The 11553-nt window shown below is 42.0% G+C and overlaps 1 protein-coding gene across 2 annotated transcripts in view; it reads right to left on the bottom strand.

Annotated features, from left to right (window-relative positions):
* The window catches only part of gabbr1a (gamma-aminobutyric acid (GABA) B receptor, 1a), a 62694-nt gene that overhangs the window by 23201 nt on the left and 27940 nt on the right, over positions 1 to 11553 (bottom strand). For both annotated transcript variants that reach the window (XM_068570790.1, XM_068570788.1), the window contains 7 exons: positions 7695 to 7865; positions 6951 to 7052; positions 6577 to 6642; positions 6156 to 6347; positions 2731 to 2976; positions 1549 to 1612; positions 539 to 616 (listed from right to left, as the gene is read on the bottom strand). In XM_068570790.1, the coding sequence (XP_068426891.1) occupies positions 539 to 616; positions 1549 to 1612; positions 2731 to 2976; positions 6156 to 6347; positions 6577 to 6642; positions 6951 to 7052; positions 7695 to 7865 (919 nt within the window). The remainder of the gene's footprint in view (positions 1 to 538; positions 617 to 1548; positions 1613 to 2730; positions 2977 to 6155; positions 6348 to 6576; positions 6643 to 6950; positions 7053 to 7694; positions 7866 to 11553) is intronic.

Raw genomic sequence — 11553 nt, 5'->3', positions numbered from 1 at the left:
CAGTGATGTCTGTAAATAATTGGGTCCATCGCAAACAGGAAGCAGTAATAAAATAGAATAAATAGCTTTTAAGCCATACTTTTAATGGTGCCACTTTGCCGAAATATGAACAAATCTGGGCTGAAAAAAAGTTGAAGCCCAAATTTGTTAGATAATGGGACAATGCTTGGGTGGTGCGGTTGTCTTGATGATATCTCAGCGTTAAGACATTCAAAATCTCCTGGGTTAGACAGTGAGCTGCCGCCCAGTTGGATTACTGATTCCATTTTAACACATGTTGCAGAGAGAGTGTGCAGGCGGCCCTTTTTGCGTGAGTGTCAGCGTCCAAATAACTAGCTTCAACACAATTAGGGGTTGGAAAAAATCCAGCATGACTGTATGTCATTTACACAGTAGGAAAGTCTAAACTGAGCCACACCGGGGAGGTCTAATGTCAAAGCCCAGAAATGTGGACCCTGCTGACTCACAGTATGACAGACAGGACATAAACATAGACACAGGAAGTCTGGTGAAGCCAGTGTCATGAACTCCATCTTACCAATCCAAACATCATTGCCAAACCAGGAAAGGTTTTTCTGAGAGCTGTCATAGTAACCAATCTTCTTGTAACTGCCGCCTAGATGATTGGAACAGAAAGAAAAGGAAAGAAATATAGTTTAGGACAATAATCAGAGAGAAAGAAACTAAGTTTAATTTGTAATGCAAACAATGTAATTAGTTACATTGTTGGGGCGGGGGGGGGGGTAGGAGGAGGTGAGAGGGTGTCATGATACAATACAGTACTAACTTGATTACTTTCTACTCACAAAACCACTTTTTAGCTATTTTGCAATCATTCTTGTACTTTCATACTAATGCCATGCGTGGGTACAGAAAAGACACACAATAAACAGATAAAAGGAATGAGGGATAAAAAGGTGCATAAAGGAGGGCAAACAAAGAAGTGCCAAGGAGAAGGAGAAAAGGAAGAAGAAGAAAAAAAGGAGCTTATGTGGCAGTCTTGACCAGGAATACTGATGAGGTCCCACAGTGATTCAGGGATGCAAGTCAGGTCGTCTCATTGTGGATGTCAAATTACCTCGACACCACAACAGGAAATATGAGACAGAGTGTGAGGGGAAAGGGGCAGGATTATAAATTCTCATCCTTTAGGACGCCAAAGGGAACAGAGGTAGAAAATAATCCTCAACCTTATCCTGCGCTGGGAAACTCATTAAGTCACTGGTGACAAATAGGATGCCATTTCCAGAAACGGCTTAAAACGGAGGCTTGTGCCCAATTAGAGCGAAGACTCGAGTCAACACTTTCCTGCATCAAGCGCATTCGCATGTGCAATTATAGGATATCGAGACCAATCGGCAGTGAATCCCGCAAACAATCCCCTCCCAAAAAAGAGGCTTTGCTCTGAAATGAGCTGAAAGCAACAATCGATACACGAGGAACACAGTCAGCTGTGATGAGATTTATTTTTTTCTTCTCGTGATAGAGTGACATTTACTGTTAACGGCAATGCAACATCTGTGGGAGGCCAGTGTGGGAGTGTTTTACCTTGCAGTTGCTCGATAAGAGTCATTGCCATCCTGGATCCCTGGGCATCGAACACCACTTGGCCCTGAGATGCAGACGGGAGGAAGTGTTGTTGTTTTTTTTTACTTGAATGATTAAAGGACTATAGTTTGTCATTTTCATAAACACACTCATTTGCTTCTAGCCATAAGAGGTTGATGAGAAGCTTAACAAGGCTCTCATTAGTGTATGCTAAGAGCAGGTTAGCTTAGCTTAGCATAAAGACTGGAAACAGGGAGAAGGAGCCAGCCTGTTCCTCTGCAAACGATACAGTTAGATAATCATTTTGGTATTTATATTGACGTTTTAGACGCCCTCACTTCAGGACTTTATCTCCAAATAAAGATGGTCAAACAATCTGGATAACCTGTTTACCTTTTTACAACCTGTCTGATCATCTTAACACTTCTCTTGACCTATCACTGATGTAGCAAAGTTATTCCCAAATGTTATCATAATTAACATAAAATTATATTCAACACTGCAAAAATAAGCCCAGAATTGCCTTTATCCCATTACTTATTTTAAATGTACACTCAGTTACCACTTTATTTAGTACACACGTACAATCTAATGCAACCCAATAGCGAAGACATCCATTCTAAGTCTATCGTGTTCAGTTCTTGTTGAAAATGAAAGAGGAGTATCTATTCAACAGACAAAAAGACCTTGAGGAACGTCGTAGAAAAGTTAAGGATGTGATTTGGTTAAAACAAAAACCTTTCACATTTGGAGATTTCTGCAAGACGTTTCATCGATTGGATGGCGAGCACTTCTGTTCTGAAAAACTGGTCAGAAAAACCCTTATCGTGTATTTACCGGGGAAAGCAATAATTCCTCTGAATGCCGGGATCCTGGGGGAGTTTAGGATATAAAAGTACACCTCTCTCAAAGATTGAACAAAAACTGAACATTATAAGCTTCGTAAAGCCGTTGTGCTGGATTGCAGTAGATTTTACAAGCGGGACTAACAAGGTGTCCAGGGAGAGTGTGTGAACAGTTATTAGTTACTTTACTACACTAAATTCAATTATTCTTATTTTCCTTGCAAAAATAGGGAACACTCAGATCCTCATATCTCTCCACAAGGACCATTTCTAAACACTGCATATTCTTATGTGATAAACATCTATGGGAGCATAAACGCTTCTTTTTTTCACGTACCGAAACACCTTCAAAGGAGCTCGTGTTGAGGGCCCTGTAGATCTCGGAGGTGATGTCATGGTTGTTGTAGTTGAAATCCTCCAGTCGTCGGCCCTTGGCCTTCAGCGGTGCCACAGTCTTATTAAGAGCGAGGGCAAGAGCCCACACTGCATCGTAGGCAAGCGGGGCCTCCTGAAACCCGCCGGTCTCCTCTGGGTTCTTTCCACCCAGACGAGACATCAAGGCGGCGATAAACTCCTGCGATGTCTAACAGACACAGGATAGAAAAGATATCAAAGAGGAGCCTTTCTTAAGAAATGCTGCGAAAAAGAAATTCATGATATAATACATGAATAAGTCTATTACTCAAAGGCAAAGTGGAGAAAAAGTAGGGGTTTGATCTGTGGAGGATTTAAGAGGCCTCCTACATGAACACACAATCATCTGCAAAAAGTTGGGGTTATTTTGACAAAGATATTTTCTTTAAATTGAAGATTTTGAAGAAGAACATTTTTAAGACCTTTAAAGTGAAAACAAATGTTACAACATTGTTAACTCCCGGGTAAGAGACTATGGATCAACTCAAGCTTTACATCTAATGTAGAGACTTAAATCAGGTATCAGTCTACTCATCCAACTCTCTTTCCTAAAATGTCGTACAATTCCTTAAAGCATGCTACACGGATTTAGGGAAGAAACTAAAAGTATTTGTTTTTGTGTTTGTTACAAACAGAGGCAGTTTTCTTGGAATATTAAAGATGCTCCTTTTGTCACTTAAATAAATTAGCCAAAGAAGAAGTGTTGTTTCTATATTGGTTGTTGATTATTATTTCTTGCTTTTAACTCATTTAATACAGCTACATATGAATGCAGCTGAGAAGTAGGGGGTTGAATTAGAAAAAGAAATGTAAGATATTGAGATGTGGCCCCAGAGCAACTCTGACTGATCATGTAGCATCTCTATTGCTTTAAGAGACAAATTAGAATAGGAGTGATTTTCAACTTGAATCTAACATGATCCGTTTCTCAATCTAGGCGTTTTAGTAATTAAACACCAATAAATATGATCTCCCTCGGAAAGTGAAGAGAAATGTGTGACGGGAGATTACTGCTACCAATCACTAAGTTGTCCCTGTAGATTCTCTGAGGCCAGTGAGGGCCCACACACCCCCAAGTCAGTCTTGTCAAATTCATCTCATTGAAATTCCACCTTGGCATTTGGCATTTAAATCTGCGGCTACCTACGGAAAACTAGCTGACAATGTGCTACTGCAGACCCTGCGGTACTGGCACACCAGCTTCATCTGAATGCTATATCTAAAAGAAGTATGCCAATCTCAAACTTGGAAATTGAATTTGAATAGAGTGAGCAAGAGTTCAGGCTGTAATTCTTATCACCCGTTGAGCGGCACGTCAACAGCTAAATCAGCAGGTAGCGGCAGGTGTTCTATGAATATAAACAACAGCTGTTGATGAAGTGTGAGAGAGGGAAGGAGGGGCACATGGGGGAGAGAGAAGGAGGTGGTGGAAAAGGTGGGGATGAGGAAGTGATGAGGAGATGGGAACGGTGGGTAAACAAGAAGAATGAAAGGATGATCCACCATAGACCAGCAGAGTCAGAGAAGGTCGAACAATGAGAGAGACAGAGAGAGGAAGAGACAGTTAAGAGGATTATGGAAGGTGAACAGAGGAGACGGGAGAAATAGAAACGGAGAACGACTGCTACCTGAGGGGCAAAATTGTAAAGGAAGAGGCTCAGAAAGAGTGTGTCAATATCGAACATCTATTTTCTTCATCAGAGGTCTATGAAACATTTATGAAATATTGATTCAGGTAACGCATAGTTCAATGAAGCTATGACAGACAGCACTGTCCTTAACACACACAAAAATTGTCACAAGCAAATCGATCCATTTTACATGGATGGCGGAAGACGTTTGTTTGAGATGCGGAAAAGAAGAGCTGAATAGCTTAAAAAGAGTAGCATTAATAATTGTAATGGATGAAAAAAGAAAAGAGCTAAAAGTATACCATTAACAGAAAATCCAAGATGGACAATATCCAAGTGTTTAACCTTACTAGATGACTGACAAGCAATCACTGGAAAAGGAAAATGCATATTTTACTGTGTTTTATAAGATGTATTTTTCATTTTTAATTCAACCAAAATGATTATTTAGATTATTAAACAACACACCCAGCGCAAAGCATCGCAGTCCAACTGTCGTAGCTAGTTTCAGACAGAAGCATTTTCACATCAATCTCCCAACACCTTGTTTCAGTAGCAAATGTACTTTGAATGAGGTGTGGTCAGACACATAACATCGCTTAACAGTGCTTTGCTCCCTGGTTTAAATAGGTTTTTATTGCATGTGCTCAGATGCAGTCAAATGGAATTGTTGATGGGACAGATGACTGGCAGACAGCAAAGGCTCCATCGGCCAAGGACCACATACCTGTCCATTCCCTGCCTTCACAATATACCACGACAACATAATTCAGCATCCCCCGTCAACGGACAGAGACGAACAGCAAACAGAGTGCCCTCTTAATCAGGAAGTCCAAATACAAAAATCAGGCTACCGTATTATGTTTTATTCTTATACAAATTGCTGATATTTAGCCTTTCAAAGTGTAGCTGGACACAACCTAAACGAACATTTCTGCTTTGTGTTGGAGATCATTCAACAATTGCCCGACGACTTAGCAGCTCTGTGAGGCTTGACTTCAGCACAGCAGAGCTTTGAGCTAAATTCTATAATCAACACGCTCACAGTATGCCCACAATATTAATGATAACAGACTAATGTTCTGTTGGGTTTGCAGGTATTTCAAAGCAGTTTTACTTTGTAGACCCTGGTACATAATCAGCATCACATTTGGGATTCATCATCATTTCTTCGTCACCTTTGTGTGCATAAAATACAGGTGATAATTAGAGAAAGCCAACGTGTTTCTGGTGTTTTTCCATTAAAATCAGTTAATGGAGTTTACTAATGCGTTTGAGGGTTGTAGGCACAGCAATTCATGATGGATTAACAGACGTCTGTTTAATTCCCTTTTATTACTTCTCGAGTGTAATTATTTAGATTCCGTGATTGCTTTCTGTATTGATTCGTCAATATGATCCACAGTTTCTGTGATTGGATGTATTTGCAGCTTCTCGTGTATTTGGAAATACAATTGGGAACTCCACTCCACTCCATTACTTGTATGACAGAGCACTATTTTATGTCATTATAGGCTCATAAAGCACTTGCGTTGGGCTTAAGAGCTTTAAGTATTTTGTATTGCGATAGATTCTTCAAAAGATGTTTTCCATCCATTATAGGAACACATAAGAAGTGTTCAAGCTGTTGATGTTGCAATTCCCTGACACTGATTCAAATACTGTAATATAAATATTATAACAGTGAAGGAGATAACAGTGTTTTGTGTGTTCGCACCATGTTGGAGACGCCGCGGACCGTCTCGGGGTTCAGCATGACGATCTCAGTGGTCACGTGTCCCTCCACGGCCTCCGTCATGTTCTCCACCGTACAGTTGATAGCTGGGTCTTTGATCTTGAACCAGTTGTCTGCGTACCAGCCTATCAGGAACCATACAACCTTCTTCCCATAGAGCTTCTCCTTGAACACCTGCAGCAAGGAGGGAGGGAGGCAGACATGGAGGGTGGATGAAGGGAGGGAGAGAATGATAAATAAGCATGAAGAGAATTATTCCCAGAGATGTGTTGAGCATGTTGTATCACTGCCAAACAAGGATATCCATTCAGACATTCAACCAGCTCATTACAGACCTTAATTTCTACTAATAGTCAGTCAGGTACAGTCTATTGGGATCCATCGAGCGAGAAAAGGAACTAACCTCACAAAACACCTTCCTGGCTTCCGTCTCATAAAAGAGCCCCACAATGATCCTTGCATCTTGGCGCTGCATCAAAACATGAAAACAAAACATTGCTTAGTTTTATCAGGAGCAACAATATAGCTTCAGTATAGCACAGCTTGATGTGGCAGCGCCGAGTGCCAAAGTTCCTGCTGCTTTGCAGTTCGGCATGTACGGCTGTTCAGGAGTCGCTAATTAGCATGGCGCATTAATTTCCTCTATCAAATCGCCTCTATGCTAATGGTATCGTGTGCAGCTGTGAGACGAAGGGGGGTGGGGTCGGGGCGACCAGCAGCTGAGGGGGGGGGAGAGAGAAACGACCAGCAGCTGAGGTGAATTTTTAATCAAAGCACCTTGAGGTTCTTGACAGCGACAGCCGGGTCGGTGAGGAAACTCTGGCGAACGCTGATCTCGATGCCTGCCTCCTTCGTCCTTTGCTCCAGATCGTCTAGAGTCTGTGAGATGAAAGGGAAGGACATAGGGAGACAGACAGAGAGAGAGGGGGGAGGGAGGGGGAGGTTAGAGAGGCAGCTGAACCGAGACAGAGAGAGGTGCCGGGTTGAGATTATAGAGAAAGACAAAGGGAAAGCATAAAGTCTGAAAATCTGAAGTGTATATGAGAAATGTTAAGACAGGGATGGACTGTGTGTACAATAAACAATAGATTTTTAGACAAAAAACGGGAGTTGAAAGCAGAAAAGATGAATGTTTGAAGGTAGAGGAAAGAGAGTGGGAGAGGGATCATTAACCTCCATTACAGGAACCAACTCAACTGTCATGGTATTGACCTCCGTGCCTGGTAGAGATATATGGCCTGATCAATATTTATCACAACCAATACACCAACAAATTACTTCAAAAATCCACAATCAATTGCCTGGAGAGATTGAAGAAATATCGCATGGCCTCAGAACACAACAGTTCTCATAAACAAACCTACGGGGACAGACAGGCAATAAGGGATCCTGACACTTTAACAGAAATGATGGAGAAAGGAAGTAAGGACAAGTGATAAAAAAAAAAAAGTGAAGAAGATTAAAGAAAGAGTTGGAGATGAAATGAAGGCATACAATACAAGATTAAAAGGTACTACTGACTGAGGTGAAGACTTCGGTGGTCTGCTGGATGGTGGCGATGCGAGTCCACTTCCACTTCTGGAAGAGCCGCACCCTGGTGGGGTTGTGAAGGGTGGCAGACGGGTGTGTGCGGAAAAAAGTAGGGAAGCGCTGGCGGTTGGAAAGCGCTGGCGAGCTGGAGCCATAGGACAGCTGGGAAACATGAGGCAGAAATAAAAGAAGAGGTAAATACTGAGGCAGACATTATATAGAAGTTTAGGGGGAGAATATACTTCTGACGGTCCATCAGTAGTAAAAACAGACTTCAATCAAAATGTATTCAAATCAGGACTCTCTTGTTCCTCCCCTGTACACAGTGTTCTTTGATGGCGACTGGTTCAAACAGCAAACAACAGAGAGGAAAGCCAGCAAAAAGACACAGAACTAGAGACAATCCCCGCTCCCATTTTCTCATTTTCCTCCACACATGCTCCCCCTCCTTCTACCTTCCCTCCGGCTTATCAGGTGTGCAGATAAACACTTTAATTTGAACAACAAAAATAAAACACTGCATGCAGGATTTCCCATGCATACATTGCCATGAAATTGTGATGACACATTCTGCTATTACAAACTGAACAATTCCAACAAAAAAAAAAAAGGATCTAATTATTGTTGCACAAGTGATCATCTGCTTCTTTCTTTTGGATCCATATAATTGGAATTTTCAGGCACAATTCCCACAAGACGCAGACTGTTTAGATGTGTGTCCAAAACAGCAGGGATGAGGCGGATTGGTGGAAAACGCAGACAGAAACAGGGAGAAATCGAGAGTGCTTCGAACACTTAGTTTCACAGTGACAACTAATAAAATCCTCGACGGGTCTCCTTTACAACGAGAGACTTGGAGTTACATTACAGATACAGACGCCGTAGCATCATCCCTTGCATCATTATGGAATGTTAACCAATAGAGCGAGCGGGCGTGACATTAGATGACAAATGTCATGTACAATGTGGACTCCCTACATTAACAAATCCCTGCTGGCAGAGGCAGGTAGATGGAGGCGTCAATACGAAGGAAGGGAAACAAACCAGGACGTGACAGCTGATCTGAGCGCAGCATTGATAGATGGTGACAGTAAAAAACATGTGTTCACGACATACATTAGCACACGCTGTGACGGGAGTTCATTGACAGAAAAACATACTTTCTTGAAGATCAGAAGATAATTTGGCGTTTCCATAACTCATTCAGTGTATCAACTCTTAATTGGTAAAGGCAAAAGCCATCTCAAGCAAGCTTAAATACTTTTTGCTCCACACAGATTTTCTAATGCGATACATCAAAATGCTGTTCAAATTGATTCCTGAAAACATGGCTACTAAGGGTCAACTGCAGGAATTTAACACGACAGGAGATGTTTATGACAGAAAAAAGGGATGGAAGAACAACAATGTAAGCAAAAGCAAAAGTAGCCATTGTGACAGCTGTCTAACGTTTGTGTTCCTTCGTTACCATGAAAATAGCCATTGTAGTTTATTTTGTATCAATCACACACACACACACACACACACACACACACACACACACACACACACACACACACACACACACACACAAAAAAAAAGGGTATATGAAAATGGTGTGGCCACTGGCCATTGCCATCTTAGCAGTGACGACACAGCTCTCACACATAAATGGGCACAAGGTGGATCAGCGGTGGAGCAGACTGCGAGCAGCTGGCTACCTGGTGCTACCTGAGCTTTGGGGCGGCTGCAGCTCAGGGGGATGAGTGTTCGTCCCGTTACCACCCCAGTCCCCTCATAGTTCACATGTCGAAGTGTCCCTGAGCAAGACGCCCAACCCCTAGCTGCTCCCTGGGCGCCTCACAGGGCAGCCCACTGCTCCCAAACCAAGGATGGGTCAAATGCAGAGAAAAACTTCCCCAAGGAGATTAATAAAGGATGGCTTACCTAAATATTAGTTCTACTGTTAACTTGGCCATTTAAACATGGTGGTCTTTGGGGATCGACTCCCGTTTGAAACCAGCCACAAGTGGCCATTTGAGGAACTGCAGGTGTAAGCCCTTTCACGTTAGCTTTATTTCTAAGCTCTGGAGGTTGCTGCTATAGGCTACCAGTTACAAACTTATAAACAGTAGAGTTCATTTGTACTAATATAATACAAAAATGTAATAAAACAACCGACACTGGTCTGCTAACAATCCCATAATATAATATCAACGATGACCCAAAATAATGATAACACGTACCAGTCCACAACGTCAGACACAGTCGTTGTTTGACAACGACTTTACAAAGGAAAAACTAACATGGCTGTATCACTTTTCGTTACAGACCTTTAAAAATCAAACACATTTTACATTTTCTAGGGTTACATTAGCTGTCTCTGTAGCTGTAGAATTTTATCATTTAATTGACCAGAAATCCCTAAACAAGTTTTTCCCTGTTAACACTCAAATAAACTTCCACCAGACACAACAAAAACAGTGACAACTGAAATGGAGCAAAAAGCAGAAAGCTGTGGCAGAAATAGACCCATGTAGCAGCACTCAGCAATACACAGCTGAAGTTCCACATTAAAAGGTTCCCAAAAACCACAAACAATATCTCTTGGTTCTCAGTTCCTCAGTTCTCCTGTAGCCTTGTAGTATGTAGATCAATGTATGTCTAAGGCTTACAGTTCTTTTAGAAAGGGAGATGGGGAATCAAATTAACACTGTGCCAAGAGGAGCCGATCGAGAGCCCCGTCTTGATCAGCGTCCAGAAACGGAGGTTGCTTTTTCCTCCCCCGGCGAGCTGATGAGGCTGTTTGACATGCGAGGAGGCTTCTGCAGGCAGGCAGCATACAGAAATAATTGAGTGTGGCGGTTAGGAGGTTGTGCCAGTGGTGGCGTGTAGTAAAGAGAGACAGATCCCTTTGTGTGTGGGGAGAATCGACTGCTCGAGTTGAGGGAGCGAAGCGGAAATGAAGAGTGGGAGAGAAAGATGGTGGTGATGGAACGGAGGAAGGAAGGAAGGAAGGAAGGAAGGAAAAAAGGGGGCTGAAATAGAGCATGCCAGCTCCAGGGCGCGATGACAGACAGAGAAAAGAGGAAGGCAAAGAGTCAAAATGTAGGAAAGAGTTTTTAATGATGAGGAAAGAAAGGGTGACAAAGAGAGAGGGACCAGAAACGAGAAAGAGGGACAGATGCCAAACACTAGAACGGATTGTTGTCAATGACTTATCTCTGGATGAAACTTCAATTACAGGACAAAGTTAATAAGCAGAGCACTGTGAGTGACAGAGAGGCAGACCAAGAGGAGACCGAGAATGAAATAAACTAAATAAACTAACTGATGAAGGCATAAAAAGTGTTTCTGAACAACAACAGCAGAAGAAAGCATCAGATTCCTCACTGATTTAGAGATCTGGAATGCGCTTGTACTTGTTATAAATGCAACTGTATGTTTTGTCTCGCACAAAGTGTCGCCGGCAATGCAGTATTGTGAAACCGCAGGGTAAAGTGTTGTGTTAAGTGTCGCTAATTAAAGGTGCCGTGTGAGGTATTTGACAATCAATAAAGAACTACAGCATTGATTTTAAGAACTTAGTACAATTACCACAAGTACAAACGATTACCATTTAGATAAATGTCAGCTTCTAATAGCTTCAACAGTCATTTTTATATTAGTCGCTCTGCACAAAACAAAGGGAGTAACAAATAGAGTTAAATATTTCAGTTTCAAATGTTTCTTATCAGCTCATATCCCTCTCCATGCTATTTGTGAGGAAAAAGACCATCAGAGGCAGAGACATGGGACGAAAGGTCTTCTGAGCTGTTTGTTTGGCATCTCGGCCTTGTTCCCTGTGGAGGATCAGTGAAGTCGTTTTGGA

Source organism: Clinocottus analis, unplaced genomic scaffold, assembly GCF_023055335.1.
Source record: "Clinocottus analis isolate CAN_PGR_092001 unplaced genomic scaffold, fCliAna1.0.p SCAF_9, whole genome shotgun sequence".
Classification (NCBI taxonomy): Eukaryota; Metazoa; Chordata; class Actinopteri; order Perciformes; family Cottidae; genus Clinocottus; species Clinocottus analis.
The sequence above is the reverse complement of the archived record's forward strand: the minus strand, read 5'-3'. Positions and strand labels throughout refer to the sequence as shown.